The 19,575-nt window shown below is 42.0% G+C and overlaps 1 protein-coding gene across 3 annotated transcripts in view; it reads right to left on the reverse strand.

Moving 5' to 3' along the window:
• mfn2 (mitofusin 2) overlaps nucleotides 1–19,575 on the reverse strand; it is a 55,056-nt gene that overhangs the window by 23,159 nt on the left and 12,322 nt on the right. Inside the window, exons 1-7 of one of the 3 annotated variants that reach the window (XM_061791634.1) lie at nucleotides 18,842–19,112; nucleotides 14,212–14,393; nucleotides 12,332–12,467; nucleotides 7,663–7,825; nucleotides 7,452–7,576; nucleotides 4,334–4,442; nucleotides 41–148 (exon numbers count right to left, since the gene is read on the reverse strand). In XM_061791634.1, the coding sequence (XP_061647618.1) occupies nucleotides 41–148; nucleotides 4,334–4,442; nucleotides 7,452–7,576; nucleotides 7,663–7,825; nucleotides 12,332–12,467; nucleotides 14,212–14,389 (819 nt within the window). In that variant the 5' untranslated portion in view covers nucleotides 14,390–14,393; nucleotides 18,842–19,112. Of the gene's footprint in view, nucleotides 1–40; nucleotides 149–4,333; nucleotides 4,443–7,451; nucleotides 7,577–7,662; nucleotides 7,826–12,331; nucleotides 12,468–14,211; nucleotides 14,394–14,924; nucleotides 15,124–18,841; nucleotides 19,113–19,575 lie in introns of those variants that run through there. The other 2 variants (XM_061791624.1, XM_061791615.1) reach the window with 2 other exon arrangements.

Genomic DNA, 19,575 nt, shown 5'->3' on the forward strand with positions numbered 1-19,575 from the left:
AACGTGTACATACCGAATGATGTTTTAAAACCTGACTAACCTCATCCATGTATTCAGGTTCTGAGGCTGAAGCATCCCAACGGTTATTCAGGATGAAGATGTTAGGACTGGAAAGTCGTTCATTGACTTTATGAAAAAAAGACTTCTCCTGTAGAGACACAGTTGACGTGCTTAAAATAATGACCATGTCACTGCAACATGTATTTAAAAGAAGTGGAGCTCATAAGCCTTGAAATAGTGCTGCACAGGGAGCATGCGGCGAGCAGGTCATACTCGCAGTCAACTATTTGAATATGGACTCTGAGGTTTGAATGACATTTTCTGTCGTCGACGCTAAGGTGATGATAGTCGAGTCGACGTCGACTGGCTGATGACTAGTTATTTTTCCTCAACTCTCAACTCAACAAACCTTCTCCCTCACACACTGTCTGGCTGCTTTGCTGAAGACACACCCCGCACCCTACATATTCATTCAACCACATTCAGATACAGTTCAGGTACCCTCAGAATTTATACACATCTAACAGCCATTCATTTAACACATGATCGCTACTTGCTACAGTATAAAATAATAGTATGTAATTTAAAACTAAATTAAAGAGGAGACAATGGTTTTCAACAATGTTTTTTTTTTTAGTTGCGTTACAGGCAGGCTTGGGGAGTAATGGATTACATGTAATGGGATTATGTAATCAGAATAAAAAAATATATATATCTATTCCATTACAGGTACAGTCATTAAAAATTGGGAGTATTTTGCAGGACTCCAATTTTAATGTGAGGAGAGGCCGGTTGTTGATTTTGAGCCCCAACCTTTTCCAGAGTTAGCAGCGTATCATTGTATCATAAAGGTAGGTAGTGTGTGTGCGTGTCAGTGAAGGGAGGGGTTAAGGTATTTTAACTGCAAAGGCGGCCTTCATAAATGTAATAAATACTCTAGTTCCATTTCACTTGCTATATCACACACACAGAATCATGTGGATAGGTTTTAAAAACTTTGTTATGAAGCTAGGCAGCACGGTGAATAAGAGGTTAGCACATCTGTCTCACAGCTCTGATGTTTTGGATTTGAATCCCAGGTGCTCTGTGTAACTCCCACTCCTGCATTCCAAAAACATTCATATTAAACATTCACAGAACATAACAGAAAACATATCTATTTTATTTATACTGAGTTTATTTTCTCATATTTGGTGTTGGAGTAATCCATAAGTAATCAACTTACATTACTTTAATATTGTTACATTTATGTTGTGTTTAACAGGTCACTAGTAACTGTATTGGAATACATTTTAAAGTAACCCTCCCAACCCTGGCTACAGGGAATGTTGTTGTAAGAGCATTATAAAATCCGACTTTCTTTGACAGTGCCTGAATGTATTCAGGGGGTGGTCCTAGCCCGAGCAGAGAGCAGACACACACACACACGCAACCTGCGAGTGACTTAAGACGGGAGGACAATCTTTCTCTGACACATTAAGCGTTCATCTTCACAATAAAGAGGTCATTATTAGACTTTGGCTTTCCTCTGTGTCATTGTGTAAGCAAACACCACAGTATATTGTGAGAGCGATTGGTTGTGAGAATTTACAGCACATCAAGTAGCATTAGCTTTAGCCTTTTCAGCGAGTCGTCACTGTCCAGAACACATGACTGGCGATTATTCGACTACAGGTTATAACAATCATTGCGCAGTGGCAAAGTCGACGCGTCGATTCGTCGACTAATTGGTTCAACCCCTAGTGGGCGCTGACCTTTTTAAGAAGAGTTTGTGTGAATGTGATTGTGAACGGCTGTTTTGTCTGTCTATGTGTTCTGTGATTGACTGACGTCAAGTCCAGGGTGCACCGCACTTTTCTTCCAAACGAGGATAGGCTCCAGCTAACCAGTGACCATGAACAGGATAAGCAGAAGAACATTGATGAATGGGTGTATCGAAGACTTCAAACATGCTCGGCATGCTAATGGACACCTGGCCCTTATACAGTGGTGTGAAAAAGTGTTTGCCCCGTTCCTGAGTTCTAATTTTGTTCATGTTTGTCACACTTAAAGGTTTCCCATCATCAAACAAATTTAAATATTAGTCAAAGACAACACAAGTAAACACAAAATGCAGTTTTTAAATGAAGAATTTTATTATTAAGGGAGGAAAAAAATCTAAACCTTACATGGCTCTGTGTGAAAAACTGATTGCCCCCACTGTTAAAACATAACTGTGGTTGTTTATCACACCAGAGTTCAATTTGTCTAGCCACACCCAGGCCTGATACTGCCACAAATGTTCTCAATCAAGAAATCACTTAAATAGGACCTGCCTGACAAAGTGCAATAGACCAAAAGATCCTCAAACGCTAGAAATCACACCGAGCTCTAAAGAAATTCAGGAACAAATGAGAAAAAGTAATTGAGATCAATCAGTGTGGAAAATGTTATTAAGCCATTTCTAAAGCTTTGGGACTCCAGCAAACCACAGTGAGAGCCATTATCCACAAATGGCGAAAAACAAAACAGTGGTGAACCTTACCAGGAGTGGCCGGCCGACCAAAATTACCCAAGAGCACAGCGATGACACATCCAAGAGGTCACAAAAGACCCCACAAGAACATCCAAAGAACTGCAGGCCTCACTTACCTCAGTTAAGGTCAGTGTTCATGACTATACAATAACAAAGAGACTGGGAAAAGATGGCCTGCATGGCAGAGTTCCAAGACAAAAACTGCTGCTAACCAAAAAGAACATTAAGGCTCATCTCAATTTTGCCTTTCTTGATGAGCCCCAAGCCTTAAAATAACTTTAAATAATCTGTGGTCTGACGAGACAAAAGTTGAGGTTTTTGGAAGGTGTGTGTCCCATTACATCTGGTGTAAAAGTAACACTGCATTTCAGAAATAGAACATTATGCCAACAGTAAAATATGGTGGTGGTAGTGTGATGGCATGGGGCTGTTTTTCTACTTCAGGACCTGGAGGACTTGCTGTGATAAATGGAACAATGAATTGCCCCAGAGCAAAAAATCCTGAAGAAGAATGTATGGCCATCTGTTTGTGATCGCAAGTTCAAACGAACTTGGGTTCTGCAGCAGGACAATGATCCAAAACACACCAGCAAGTCCACCTCTCAATGGCTGAAGAAAAACAAAATGAAGACTTTGGAGTGGCCTAGTCAAAGTCCTGACCTGAATGCATCCAATTGAGATGCTGTGACATGACCTTAAAAGGCATTTCATGTTCGAAAACTGTCCAATGTGGCTGAATTACAACAATTCTTCAAAGATGAGTGGGCCAAAATTCCTCCACAGCACTGTGAGAGACTCATAGCAAGTTATTGCAAACACTTGATTGCAGTTGGTGCTGCCAAGGGGCAGCCCAACCATTTATTTATTATAATAAAATAACCCAACCAGTTACTAGGTTAAGGGGACAATTACTTTTTCCACACAGGGCCATGTAGGGTTGGATTTTTTTTTCTCCCTTAATAATAAAAAACATTTTAAAATTGCATCTTGTGTTTACTTCTGTTGTCTCAGACTAATATTTAAATTTGTTTGATGATGGGAAACATTTAAGTGTGACAAACATGCAAAAAAAATAAGAAATCAGGAAGGGAGCAAACACTTTTTCACACCACTGTATGCTCAACAACTGTCCTATGGCCGTAATGTGCTCCTACCACATTACGCGATTGATGGCCGAACGTCGACATATGTCATATGAATTCATTTTCATGCACGAGCAGCGAGCGGCATTTTCGTTTAAAGTATGTCTGCAAGCGCTGCTCACAACAACTACAATCATCTCATTTTAGATTTGGAATAATTTTGTTCATATTTGGTCATCGCCGTTCGGAAAATCCATTCAAGTGACGTACCGGGGGGGGGGGGACTGGTATGGCTGCTGGGCAACAAAGATCAACAACTGGTTCACTCACTTTATTATTGATGGCCTTCCAAACGCGGATTAAACTACATATATTGTACAATCTGTATTGAATCGAGATTAGAGAATAGAAAAACATCACACTGGGGACGGATGCCTAACTTCTGGATACAAGAATGGGGGTTAATTTCACATTTTAAGTGTGACGTATTTACCAGCTGGATTTCAATGGCATTCACGTCTCAAAAAAAGTCCACATTCCGGGAATTCAAACCTTCTGCAGACTTCAATGAGTCACGCCTCTGAAGCCGTTACGCGAACACCAGCCGGATACACCGTGGGTGTCATTACAGGAGAATCGGCATCCCTTGAATCCACGCAAGCCAGGTGCGAAAAATACAGACTTATCCACCAATGGGAGAATATGCCCCATAATGAACACAGTGGTCATATCTCACCGTCTGCATCAGCGTCGACTCAGAGTTTGCTACAAGTACAAACACATCCGCATCCAAGCAGAACTTGTCAATCCAGCTGTCCAGTTCTGTGGTCACATCAATACCTGGGCTGAATTTAAAAAAAGAATAAGAAAGCTAAATTGATGCATATTGTTCATGTCTTTTTTGCTGATGAAAAGTAAACTTCACATTTCTGTCTCACACAGTAGTGATGGCTAACGTGCCTACATTTTATTGCCCTGTAAACATGCTGTCGAATGCAGCGGTGTCAAAAGTACTGATATTCAGTACTTAAGTAAAAGTTAGGCTTTACACGATCAGGATTTTTGGGCCCAATCACCGATCAGCAAGTTTAAAAAAACGATAACCGATCAGATCACAAAATGGAGCAATGTGTCTATTTATATGACTTGTTCATTTATTGTATACACTTATGTACTGTATACTGAGTATCTTAAAGTATTCTCTAGCATTTTAGCCGAAAGTTAAACATCAATGACCTCTAGGGGGCATTGAAGTATTGGCCACTGACATAAGTTTAGGTCAAATCAACATTACAACATGACAGAAATAATAGATGCTAACTTACTGTAAATTAAATTAAATTTATTGCAATTAAATTACTTTAACAAACACTGTAAATGACATGCTTACTCTAACTTTCTCACTGTCCCGGCTATATGGACGGATGTTGTCCAGAGTTTGCATCTGTTTGGCGTCCCCCCCACCCCCGGCTGTGCTGCTTGAACGCGGCATGCTCCTCCTTGTGTGCAGTCTTCAGGTGCCCCATCAAATTTGTTGTGTTGAAGCATACGACGTACTTTTGTTGTGCACAGACTGCAAATAACAATTTATTTGCCCCTGAAATTAATGTGTTTGAAATATTATGTTAATGCTCAAATGTGACAATTTACTGCAAGTGAGCCACACTTCAACAAGCTCGCTTTCTAAAAAACTGACTACTGACAGTCTGTAGCAGCGCCGTATATGAGAAATAAATGGCCATGTGACGATGCCCGCCATTTGAAGATACTCGTTATATGGAAAATGATAGCGAAGGGAGAGTAGAAGAGGCAAGTGTGGTGGACCAGGAAGTGGCAATGATTAGTAAGGGGGAAGTTAGAAAGGCATTAAAGAGAATGAAAAATGGAAAGGCAGTTGGTCCTGATGACATTCCTGTGGAGGTATGGAAGCATCTAGGAGAGGTGGCTGTGGAGTTTTTGACCAGCTTGTTCAATAGAATTCTAGTGCGTGAGAAGATGCCTGAGGAATGGAGGAAATGTGTACTGGTGCCCATTTTTAAGAACAAAGGTGATGTGCAGAGCTGTGGCAACTATAGAGGAATAAAGTTGATGAGCCACACAATGAAGTTATGGGAAAGAGTAGTGGAGGCTAGACTCAGGACAGAAGTGAGTATTTGCGAGCAACAGTATGGTTTCATGCCTAGAAAGAGTACCACAGATGCATTATTTGCCTTGAGGATGTTGATGGAAAAGTACAGAGAAGGTCAGAAGGAGCTACATTGTGTCTTTGTAGATCTAGAGAAAGCCTATGACAGAGTACCCAGAGAGGAACTGTGGTACTGCATGCGGAAGTCTGGAGTGGCAGAGAAGTATGTTAGAATAATACAGGACATGTACGAGGGCAGCAGAACAGCGGTGAGGTGTGCTGTCGGTGTGACAGAAGAATTTAAGGTGGACGTGGGACTGCATCAGGGATCAGCCCTGAGCCCCTTCCTTTTTGCAGTGGTGATGGATAGGGTGACAGATGAGGTTAGACTGGAATCCCCGTGGACCATGATGTTTGCAGATGACATTGTGATCTGCAGTGAAAGCAGGGAGCAGCTGGAGGAACAGTTAGAAAGATGGAGGCATGCACTGGAAAGAAGAGGAATGAAGATTAGCCGAAGTAAAACAGAATATGTGCATGAATGAGAGCAGTGGTGGGGGAAGAATGAGGCTACAGGGAGAAGAGATGGCAAGGGTAGAGGACTTTAAATACTTGGGGTCAACCGTCCAGAGCAATGGTGAGTGTGGTCAGGAAGTGAAGAAACGGGTCCAAGCAGGTTGGAACGGGTGGAGGAAGGTGTCAGGTGTGTTATGTGACAGAAGAGTCTCTGCTAGGATGAAGGGCAAAGTTTATAAAACAGTGGTGAGGCCAGCCATGATGTATGGATTAGAGACAGTGGCACTGAAGAGAAAACAGGAAGCAGAGCTGGAGGTGGCGGAAATGAAGATGTTGAGGTTTGCTCTCGGAGTGACCAGGTTGGATAAAATTAGAAATGAGCTCATCAGAGGGACAGCCAAGGTTCGATGTTTTGGAGACAAAGTTAGAGAGAGCAGACTTCAATGGTTTGGACACGTCCAGAGGAGAGAGAGTGAGTATATTGGTAGAAGGATGATGAGGATGGAGCTGCCAGGCAAGAGAGCTAGAGGAAGACCAAAGAGAAGGTTGATGGATGTCGTGAGGGAAGACATGATGGCAGTTGGTGTTCGAGAGGAGGATGCAGGAGAAAAGGAATGACGCGGTGTGGCGACCCCTAACGGGACAAGCCGAAAGGAAAAGAAGTAGTTATATAGGGATTAAGGTCTGTTTATATATATATATATATTTTTTTTTTAAAGTGCTAGAATAAGTCAGCTTTTTTCCCAATTGCAGGATGGGCAGTGGGTCATGAAACCTTTGAGCCAATGTACCTAAAAATCTGCAAAAAAATGCAAGAAATAAATCATTCTATAGTATGTATGACGAGCATGAGATTGGATACAGCTACTACAGACAAACAACTCTTTCCTGCAGCCCAGCCCTAAATGTTATGATGAATTTAAACCAATCACACATGCCAGATTGAGCGCTCACTTCAAATTTATCATCAAGCAGGGCTTTTGACGCGGGCAATCGTCGCATCGCCACATCATGTCTTTTACGCCGTGTCATCACTAACCTTACAAGGTTTTAAAAGTAACAAGCTCATTCTTAAAATGTAGAGAGTCCAAGTAAAAAGTCACCAGAAAAATAAACTCAAGTAAAGTACAGATACCATAAAAATCTACATCAGTACAGTTGCCACCTCTGGTCTAATGTACAGGTATGTTGACAACATAATTGCATGCCTGACCTGTCCAACAAGACCAGATCATCCCTGAGCAAAGCACACTTTGCTTTAGGCCACATGACACAGACCAAGCTGCCTGCCTCCAGGTCCTCATCCTGGTGGAGGGCATGGGCCAACTGATTCACCGTCTGGAAACGTAGAGGAGAGAGAGTATCCTTGAAGGAAATTTGATCGTGATGCCTGCTTGCATTAAAAAGCACTCGGTTCAACTGACCTTAATGCTCTTCCTCTCCTCAGAGCCTTCAGTAAGAATAAAAGCTTCGTTCCCATCTGTACCCTCCACCCTTAGGAAACAGTTTGTGGTGTGTCCAATACCGGAAGGCAGCACCTTGTCACACAACATGGCATTGATGACTGAGCTTTTCCCATTACTGGTCCTAGAAAACAAAAACAACACCTGGTTAAATGTTGAGAACACTTGAAAATCCCCGCAACAAATGTCTAAAATCACTCTAGACAGTATTAACAGGGCTGGAAACTGCAACCAAAATGGTAGCATATGAGACCCGTTTTTCAGTGTGTGCTTGTAAAGATTTCATGTGGTCGCACTTGTGCAAGTAAATGTTTTCATGCTCCCTTAACACAGTCTCACTATATAGAGGACATGGTGGTTGAAAGTCAACGTCTTTCACTGCTTTAGTCAATCTCCTCCAGCTGCAAGCTCTCCTTTTTGAAGATAGACAGAGCACAGTCTTGTTATTGAGAACGCATAATGTGCACATGGCGGCCCCCTCGCCACGACGAAAGCAAGCCTCGCGTGGCGAAGTGGTCGCGAGCTGGAGAAAGTGGGTGCTCACGGAGGGTCCTCACCATCATCGGGCAAGGAGGTGCTGCTGACAAGGACGCAGATAGCACTAGTACCCACTCCGAATTATAATGACATCGATCCGGCCCGTCCACTTTTTAATCACCCCCTCTTCCTGAAGCCGGACGTTCAACTCAGCAAGGCAGACCAATCTTACAAGCCCGACATGTAACTCATGCTATCTGCTTTTCACGTACCGTAATTTCTTGTGTATAATGCACATTTTGTTCCCCAAAAAATTGTCAAAAGTCAATAGTGCGCATTATACATAGCTATAGGGGCAAATGGAAAAAAACATTCACAGTTTATAAATGTATGCCCCCACCAAGTGGTTATATATTAAAAAAAATGTAGCCTACATTTTCATTCCAATATGACAGGGGTTCGGATGACTGCATATATGTACAGTTGTGCTCATAAGTTTACATACCCTGGCAGAATTTGTGAATGACTGATGACTGAAAAAATACCATCATTAATTTATTTAGTGTTATGTTTTGTTTAATGATAATGCTTTTCTGAAATGCTTGACCGTTTAATTTGCTTCACATTAAAATAAAATTTAATGTTTTTCGCCTGGTCCTTCATGTTTTCCTTCCATCCTGCCTCAAAGTCTGCGCGGACCAGTTCGCTCCAGTCTTCACACAGATCTTCAATAGATCTCTGGAAGTGTGCGAAGTACCATCCTGTTTCAAATGCTCCACCATCATCCCAGTCCCCAAGAAACCTGCAATCTCGAGTCTGAATGAACAGGCCTGTCGCCCTGACATCTGTGTCATGAAGTCCTTTGAACGCCTCTTGCTGAAACACCTCCAGAGCGTCACAGGTCCCCTGCTGGACCCCCTGCAGTTTGCCTACCGAGGAAACAGGTCTGCGGATGATTCAGTCAACATGGACTGCACTTCATCCCAGAACACCTTGTCGGCACGGGGACCAATGCGAGGATCCTGTTCGTGGACCACAGGAAGGGCATTGAAGATGAAACGTGGCTAGGCATATAACAAAGTATTGGGATGAACTTTTGTTATTGACGAAATACTTATTTTCCACCATAATTTGCAAATAAATTATTCAAAAATCAGACAATGTGATTTTCTGGATTTTTTTTCTCATTTTGTCTCTCATAGGTGTCGTATACCCATGATGAAAACTACAGGACTCTCATATTTTTAAGTGGGAGAACTTGCAGCTATATGTCTTGTCATGCTCATTCCCAACATCACATCACCAGTCAGTCTCCTTTGCAAAGTTCGCCTGTCCTTTGTGCTTTCTTTCCAGTGTTACCCTGGTAGATTCCCATGTTAGAGCTCAGTAAATTTTCTATAAAAATTCACTACCTGTATCATTTGTGTGTGTTTGGGTTCGACAAAAGACCTCTGGTTATCGAGAACTCTTATCTAAATCATGTAGCAACCTTCAGATTATGAGACCGATAAAAGGTTTGCCATCACTTTCTCCTAAATTTTATACATCTCCCCATTATGAGACAAAATAGCATGATTTATAACGCTGAAACTTAAAATTAAACAAAACCGGAAATAACGCGGGCATCGAAAAAAACTTAATTGTTGAAATTTTTGCAGATTTATTCCATCCATCCATTTTCTGAGCCGCTTCTCCTCACTAGGGTCGCGGGCGTGCTGGAGCCTATCCCAGCTGTCATCGGGCAGGAGGCGGGGTACACCCTGAACTGGTTGCCAGCCAATCGCAGGGCACATAGAAACAAACAACCATTCGCACTCACAGTCATGCCTACGGGCAATTTAGAGTCTCCAATTAATGCATGTTTTTGGGATGTGGGAGGAAACCGGAGTGCCCGGAGAAAACCCACACAGGCACGGGGAGAACATGCAAACTCCACACAGGCGGGGACGGGGATTGAACCCCGCACCTCAGAACTGTGAGGCCTGACGCTCTAACCAGTCGGACACCGTGCCGCCTGCAGATTTATTAAAAAAGAAAAACTTAAATATCACACAGACATAAGTATTTAGAACCTTTACTCAGTATTTAGTAGAAGCACCTTCTTGCAGATCCTCTCCAGTTCTGTCAGGTTGGATGGCGAACGTTGATGGATAGCCATTTTCAGGACTGTCCAAAGATGCTCAATTGGGTTTAAGTCAGGGCTCTGGCTGGGCCATTCAAGAACAGTCACGGAGTTGTTCTGAAGCAACTCCTTCGTTATTTTAGCTGTGTGCTTAGGGTCCTTGTCTTCTTGGAAGGAGAAACTTCAGCTCAGTCTGAGGTCCTGACCACTGTGGAGAAGGTTTTCGTCTAGGATATCCCTGTACTTGGCCGCATTCATCTTTCCTTCTATTGCAACCAGTCGTTCTGTCCCTGCAACTGAAAAACATCCCCACAGCATGATGCTCCCACCACCATGCTTCATTGTTGGGACTGTATTGGACCGGTGATGAGCAGTGCCTGGTTTTCTCCACACATACTGCTTAGAATTAAGGCCAAAAAGTTTTATCTTGGTCTCATGAGACCAGAGAATCTTATTTCTCACCATCTTGGAATCCTTCAGGTGTTTTTAAGCAAACTCCATATGGGCTTTTATGTGTCTTGCACTGAGGAGAGGCTTCCGTCGGTCCACTCTGCCATGAAGCCCTGACTGGTGGAGGGCTGCAGTGATGGTTGACTTTCTAGAACTTTCTCCTATCTCCCAAATGCATCTCTGGAGCTCAGCCACAGTGATCTTTGGGTTCTTCTTTACCTCTCTCACCAAGGATCTTTTCCCCCGATTGATCAGTTTGGCTGGATGGCCAGCTCTAGGAAGGGTTCTGCTCGTCCCAAACGTCTTGCATTTAAGGATTATGGAGGCCTCTGTGCTCTGAGGAACCTTAAGTGAGCAGAAACTTTTTTATAGCTTTGGCCAGAGCTGTGCCTTGCCACAATTCTGTCTCTGAGCTCTTCAGGCAATTTCTTTGACCTCATGATTCTCATTTGCTCTGACATGCTCGGTGAGGGCGGCACGGTGGCCGACTGGTTAGAGCGTCAGCCTCACAGTTCTGAGGACCCGGGTTCAATCCCCGGCCCCGCCTGTGTGGAGTTTGCATGTTCTCCCCGTGCCTGCGTGGGTTTTCTCCGGGCACTCCGGTTTCCTCCCACATCCCAAAAACATGCATGAATTGGAGACTCTAAATTGCCCGTAGGCATGACTGTGAGTGTGGATGGTTGTTTGTTCCTATGTGCCCTGCAATTGGCTGGCAACCAGTTCAGGGTGTACCCCGCCTCCTGCCCGATGACAGCTGGGATAGGCTCCAGCACGCCCGCGACCCTAGTGAGGAGAAGCGGCTCAGAAAATGGATGGATGGATGGATGCTCGGTGAGCTGTAAGGTCTTATATAGACAGGGGTGTGACTTTCTTAATCAAGTCAATCAGTATAATCAAACACAGCTGGACTCCTATGAAGGTGTAGAACGATCTCTAGGATGATCAGAAGAAATGTACAAAGGGTCTGAATACTTATGGCTGTGTGATATTTCAGTTTTTCTTTTTTAATAAAACTGCAAACATTTCAACAATTCCGTTTTTTTCTGTCAATATGGGGTGCTGTGTGTACATTAATGAGGAAAAAAATAACTTGATTAAATGATTTCAGCAAATGGCTGCAATAATTTAAAATTTAAGGGGGTCTGAAAACTTTCCGTATCCACACACACAAACACACACAATATAACGACCATGTGCACCCCTAAATCCCATGAAAATTATTTCTTGAACATTTCCACCAAAATAGTCATCACCTGTTTCACAGAAAAGACAATAACCAAATTCAATTGAATTATTCAGCGACTTACCCGACTACTCTAACGGGTGTTTTTTTTTTTTTTTTTTTTTAAAGCAACTTGTGAATTTAACTCCCGCTAATCAACAGATAACATGAGCAAATCATTTTCACATTGTTTTCGTGTTATAACAACAACAACAATAATAATAATGCATGGTGATCGAGTGGTTATCACACCCTCCTCAAAGTTCTGTGGTCAGGGGTTCGAATTCATGTTTCAAAGTTGCAAGTGGAGCTTCAACCATGTTAAAAAGTCATGTGAACTATGGAAAACCAACACATACCTCCCGAAGAACACCACCTTCATATGCCTCCGTGCGAGCACTTCTCCAATCCCTGCTACCTTTGTAAGGTAACTTCGAACCTCCTGGACCTGTTCTTCCGTAGTGACTGGATCAAGCTCTTCATTTTTGTGAGCATCTAGGAGAGAGGGAAGTAAATAATGTTAATTACAGGCTCAAAAGAGAACACATAAAAACATTTGCAAAGCTTTTTGTATTTTAGAATTGAAAAACAATCATGTACAGTGAATATAAATCATCTGCAAAGTGTCAAGCCCTGTTCAAATGGGAGGTTTTTGTGATGTAAGAAAATGACCAAGATAAAACAAAACTTTTTCCACGATGTGATCTATCACTTGTATCAGTCAATTAAATTTTTTTTCTTTTTTAGAGAGAGGACAGGATGAGTTCTATTTTCATTTCCTAAGGGAATATTTGTTTGTTCAAAATCCAAACAGGTTGCAGGTTGACCAGTAAATTGGAGGTTCCATCCATCCATACATACGCGCGTGCTGGAGCCAACCCAGCTATCATCGGGCAGGAGGCGGGGCTGAACTGGTTGCCAGCCAATCGCAGGGCACATACAAACAAACAACAATTCGCACTCACAGTCACACCTACGGGCAATTTAGAGTCTCCAATTAATGCATTTTTTTGGGATGTGGGAGGAAACCGGAGTGCCCGGAGAAAACCCACGCAGGCACGGGGAGAACATGCAAACTCCACACAGGCGGGGCCGGGGATTGAACCCGGGTCCTCAGAACTGTGAGGCTGACGCTCTAACCAGTCGTCCACCGTGCCGCCATCCGTACATACATATTCTATTTTGCCTATCTTAGCTGACTTTCAGCGAGAGGCAGCCTATACCCTCGACTGGTTGCCAGACAACTGCAAGGCACACAGACAACCATACACATTCATAGTAACACCTATGAACAATTTAGAACCATTAATTACCTGGCAAGATTGTTTTTGGAAAGTGGGAGAAAGACAGAGTACCCGAAGAAAACCCATGCAAGCACAGGAAGAACGGAACCAAGATTCATAATCCGAACCTCGGAACTATGAGGCAGATTTATTAACCACTTGATCACTGTGCTGCCACTTTGGAGATGCCACTCTTAATGGAGACTCCACTCTTCAATTTAGCTAAGGTCATCATCTCTTAATATTTTAAGTTGGATAAAATCTCTGTTACAAGCAATGACAACGCGTTACTTAGTTAAAATAAAATAATTAGGTTGCTGAGTAAAAACAATGTACAGACAATGTAGAATGCACCATTATTAATGTTCAAATGCAACATACAGCAGGGATGGGCAACTTAAATTATGGCAGGGGCTACAACTTTTTGTCAGCACGACCAGGGGGCCACATGGGACCGCAATTTTCTTGATCGAGTTTTCTCTTAACACGTCTTTTCGCCACTGCGTCATTACTCTATCTTCACGCTGATTTTCGTCAAGGAGTCACCACTCTTCTTCTCTGATGGAGAAGAACTGGCGCTACAGTAAGAGATTTCTGCTATCTAGTGGTGATTGGTATTATTACAATTTAAAACTGCTCTGTTACGGTAGAGAAACCCTCTAATTTTATAAAAATGAATCTAAGTGACACTCCAAGTGTGGGCGCTGGCCACGTTTCTTCAACCACGTTTAAGAAAAAATAATTGTTTTCCCTAAAATTAATTGAGGTGTGACTCTCAGTGCGTTTGCGGGCCGCATGTTGCCCATCCCTGGCATACAGTATTAGATCAGGAATTAAACTCTAGTATTCATTGGTTAAGGATGTATTGTAATAATAATAATAATTTGTATAGCCCTTTTTTAATAATGCAAGATGCAATTGTAGAACTAAAATTACAAAGCAAGCCAAGAAGTTACCTTCCAGAAATGATGCACTCTCCTTAATGTAGGCCCCTAACTGTTCAAAAATCCCATTAATCTTCTTCTTTGCTGTGACAAAATGCTTCAGTGGCGATGCGTTCACCTCCGCCATTAGTCTCTTATCCTTCTTGCCGTGGACTGCGTTGGTGTTGGGCCGTGGGAAAACCAGAGACATGGCACTAAACGGAGAAGCAATAGAAACAACCTTGTTGGAATCATTTGTAAGTTGTCATTGAAATTATATGAAGTGAGATCAAACGTTTTAACACTTGTCCCTAGGGTTGCAAACGGGTGGAACTTTACCCAGTAAATTTCTGGAAAGTTTCCGGTAAAGTTCCATGGGAAGTAAAGCTGGAGAATTTTGGAAATATTCCAAATTGGGAACTTTCCATGGGAATTAAGAGACATTAACTTAGAATTGAAACGAGGACAATTTAATGGAAAGGTATCATATTCAAGCAGACATCCATACGAATAAATACCAATAAAAAGTAGCATTTCAACAGATTTTTTTGAAGGTATAACAATGAAGTTTGAAATATTCTATTGAACAATTAATTTGTTCATTGAACAAAAACATGGATGTTAAGTTAATAAATACTATTCCTCCCCTGAACCAACACATACAAAAAAAATAAAAATATCCCGAAATGCCAACAGTCCCATTACAATGTTGTTTACATGTTAACAATGAAAAGAGCCCCTCTCACTCTAAAACAGCTCCATTCATCCATCCATCCATTTTCTGAGCCGCTTCTCATCACTAGGGTCACGGGCGTGCTGGAGCCTATCCCAGCTATTATCGGGCAGGAGGCGGGGTACACCCTGAACTGGTTGCCAGCCAATCGCAGGGCCAGCTCCATTCAGAAAACCAAAAAAAGTACAAACCCGGGTTACAATGAAGTTGGGATGTTGTGTAAATCGTAAATAAAAACAGAATACAATCATTTGTAAATCATTTTCAACCTATAATCAATTGAATACACGACAAAGATCTAGGTATTATTATTATCCATCCAGCGTCCATACCGCTTATTTATAGTTTATTGCAAATATTCACCCATTTTGAATTCGATGCCTGCAAAACGTTCCAAAAAAAGCTCGTACGGGAGCATGTTTACCACAGTGCTACATCAGCTTTCCTTTTTACAACATTCAATAAGTGTTTGCGAACTCAGGGGACTAATCGTATAAGTTTTGAATGTGGAATACTTTCCAATTCTTGCTTGATGTACAACTACTATTGTCATATTTTGCGCTTCATAATGCACCACAGATTTTCAATGGGAGACGCGTCTAGACTGCTGGCAGGCCAGTCTTGTACTCACATATTTTTACTATGAAGCCACACTGGTGTGACACATGCATAATGTGGCTTGGCATTAGGCCTGTCATGATAACAATTCCTTAAAGAAGATATATTTCCCCAAAAACTGTCGCGATAAACGATAGTTTTTTTAATGCCTATGAAATAATGAAAAATATGAACTGCCCTTATTACTATTATTGTTTTTTTTTTTTGCTTTTCAATCAGTACTATTATTATTATCACCATCATCATTATTATTATTATTAGTATCAATCCATCTTCCATACCGCTTATCCTCACTAGGGTCACTATCCTCGCTATCTTTGGGCGAGAAGCGGGGTACACCCTGAACTGGTCGCCAGCCAATCGCAGGGCACATACTGTATAAACAAACAACCATTCGCACTCACATTCACACCTACGGACAATTTTAGAGTCTGCAGTCAAACTACCATGCGTGTTTTTGGGATGTGGGAGGAAACCGGAGTAATCGGAGAAAACCCACTCAGGCATGGGGAGAACATGCAAACTCCACACAGGTGAGGCCGGATTTTTGAGGCAGATGTGCTAACCAGTCGTCCACCATGCTGCCATTATTATTATTTCCTTTCTAGTTCCGCTATTAAAATGTTTTTTCTTTACTCTGTGATATGAATCCCCCTGGGTCTGAAATAAAGAATAAATACCTTTTCTACTGCACTACATACAAATGGCCCCCGCGTCAAAGTGCAACGACGACGGCAACAGGGTTGCGGCCACCCCCGTATTTGGAAGTGGTGACGTACGAGCCTAGAATGAAATCGGGAGGCTTTACAACGCGACTTGTCACTTCACATACAGTCCCCTCCAAAACTCTGTTTTTGTTGTATACTGAAGACATTGGTGTTTCAGATTTTTTTAAATTCCAGCTTTTATTTCAGGGAATTTACATCTAGATGTGTGAAACAACTCAGGACAGAGCACCTTTTGTTTGAAGCCACCCACTTTTCAAGTGAGCAAAAATATTGGAACAGTCCTTATGAAATGAACTTAAAAGTTAATAACATTTTATATTTGTTGGCAAAACTCTTACTTGCAATAACTACATCAAGCCCACGACCCACTGACTTCAGCAGACTGTTGCATTCTTCATTTGAAATGCTTTTCCAGGCCTTTACTGCAGCCTCTTTCAGTTGTTTGTTTGTTTCAGGGGGTTTCTCCCGTCAGTCTCCTCTTCGGGAGGTCTAATGCATCCTCTATTTGGTTAAGGTCCGGTGATTGACTTGGCCAGTCTAAGACCTTCCACTTTTCCCCCCTGATGAAGTCAATTGTTGTGTTGGCTGTGTGTTTTGGGTCACTGTCTTGTTGCATGATGAAGCTTCTCCCGATTAGTTTGGATGCATTTTTCCTGTAAATCGCCAGACAAAATGGTTTTGTAGACTTCAGGATTCATTTTGCTGCTACCATAATGAGTAAGATCATCAATAAAGACTAGTGAGCCTGTTCCAGAAGCTTCCATGCAAGCCCAAGCCACGACATTACCTCCAACATGCTTCACAGACGAGCTTGTGTGTTTTGGCTCATAAGCAGATCCTATCTGTTGTCTTTGGGTGTTTCCGCACAGCTCTCACAATGTTTCTGTCATCAACTGCTGTTGATACCCTTGGCCGACCTGTACGGTGTCTGTTGCTCAGTGTACCAGTAGTTTCTTTTTCAGGACATTCCAAGTTGTTGAATTGGCTATGCCCAATGTTTGTGTAATAGCTCTGATCGATTTTCCCTCATCTCTCAGCTTTAAAACAGTTTGCTTTTCTCCCATAGACAGCTCTCTGGACTTCATGTTTGCTTAACAGCAAATGCAGTTTTCACAGATGAAACCTAATGTTTAAGCAATCAATTTAAAAGGCACCACCTGAGCAAATAGAAAACACCCATCAGTCACATGTTCCAATACTTTTGTTCACTTGAAAAGTGGGTAGCTTCAAATAAAATGTGCTCTGTCCTGAGTTATTTAACACATCCATCCATCCATTTTCTGAGCCGCTTCTCCTCACAACGGGTCGCGGGCGTGCTGGAGCCTATCCCAGCTATCATCGGGCAGGAGGCAGGGTACACCCTGAACTGGTTGCCAGCCAATCGCAGAGCACATACAAACAAACAACCATTCGCACTCACATTCACACCTACGGGCAATTTAGAGTCTCCAATTCATGCATGTTTTTGGGATGTGGGAGGAAACCGGAGTGCCTGGAGAAAACCCACGCAGGCACGGGGAGAACATGCAAACTCCACACAGGCGGGATTGAACCGCGCTCCTCAGAACTGTGAGGCTGAGGCTCTAACCAATCGGCCACCGTGCCGCCTTATTTAACACATCTAGATATAATACCATGAAATGAAAGCTGGAATTCTGAACTTTTGTCTCATTCATCTTTTACCCAAATGTCTTCAGTATATAACAAAAACAAAAGAATTGACCTTCCCGTTCTAATAATTTTGGAGGGGACTGTACATACGTAGACTCAATCAGAATCAGAATCATCTTTATTTGCCAAGTATGTCCAAAAAAAACAAGGAATTTGTCTCCGGTAGTTGGAGCCACTCTAGTACGACAACAGACAGTTGCCTCTTTTTAAAAAAATCTCTTACAATCACGTCATTTGATCTTATAAAAGAGAATGTTACAAATTATTTCATATTTTTTATCGTTATTTTAAAACTGCTTTACTCTGTGCTGCTGTAAATAAAAGGCCCTGTAAAATAGGACTGCGCAATTAATGACATTTTAAACGTAATCACGATTTTGGCTGCCATGATTAAATTAGCCTGATCACCTACAATTTTTACATTTAAAATGCGGACTCTGCTGCATATGAAGACCTTTTATCAACGAGTAGTCAGTACTGGACTAAGTGACGAGCCATCGAGTGAGTCATGCCGAGTGAAAAAAGTACAACAAACATTGGCGATAAAATGTATAAATAAAATTATAAAATTTATAAGTTGAAAAAAAGACTGCATCGTTACAAAAACATAACTACCGTACATGACTACGTATGAATATGCCCAATGCTATAGCTTTGATGACCACGATGAGACTGCAGGTCGTGCAACCAGGGCACAACTGCTTGAAAATAATGTACAAGTACTAATCTTACATTTTGTTTTAAAAAACAAAAAACTAATAAATAATTATTGTCGCTGCGTAATTTGCGGTTGCTTTCTGAGGCCCAACTACGATGTCCACGCGATGAATATTTAGAGGGCAAGTCGCGACCGGCAACAACTTGATTTGGGTCAGACTGCAATTAGTTGTACTGTATTAGCATTTTGCCTTACCGTGGATAGGGCTCGCACTTCACAAATAATCCACTTGCATCCTGGTTGGTCTCTTAGCGGTGACAAGTTAAACGTCGGTCTACTAATAAGTAGCGTTAGCGCTCTAGTCGCACTAAGTACGCAAAGCTATTCTTTGTCTTCAGTGTACAGTACTGTCAAAACCACTGAAAGTATGTAAGCGGAACCTCCGAACTGTTCTAATGCAATGCCCTGAACATAATGGATAATGTCACTTGGACGAGACACCCACTCTGCGTCTTACGGATTGGTTTTTGTGCTCTCCACCGGTCATGTAATGCAAACACCGCCACCTGCTGCTCTGGAGTATTGACTACTGTTTTTTTTTTTTTTTTTTCAGTGCTGGGAAGTAAAGTACAAACAGTTATAATACTTAGTTACTGAACATATGTTTACTATTTCAGGCACCTTACAAGTATTGCTGACGTCTTGATACTTTTAATCCCTACATTTGAACACAGATATACTCTTTATCTTGTAAAAATAAGCAAATTACTCATGTAACCTCTCGGGATGACGTGACAAAGACACATACGGAGGTGAAGTCCACCACAGCTGAGATTTTGAGGTCATATATGGTGGAAAAGCAGGGACAGTGTTGACATGGATGAGTATGAAGATGCATTTAGAAGATGGCAGCAGACTCAGACTCATATTCCCCATCCAAACTAGGCCTCGTTTAAGATTTTTCTTTGTGTGTGCAAAATGATTAAAAC

Source organism: Phyllopteryx taeniolatus, chromosome 1 (genome assembly GCF_024500385.1).
Source record: "Phyllopteryx taeniolatus isolate TA_2022b chromosome 1, UOR_Ptae_1.2, whole genome shotgun sequence".
Lineage (NCBI taxonomy): Eukaryota > Metazoa > Chordata > Actinopteri > Syngnathiformes > Syngnathidae > Phyllopteryx > Phyllopteryx taeniolatus.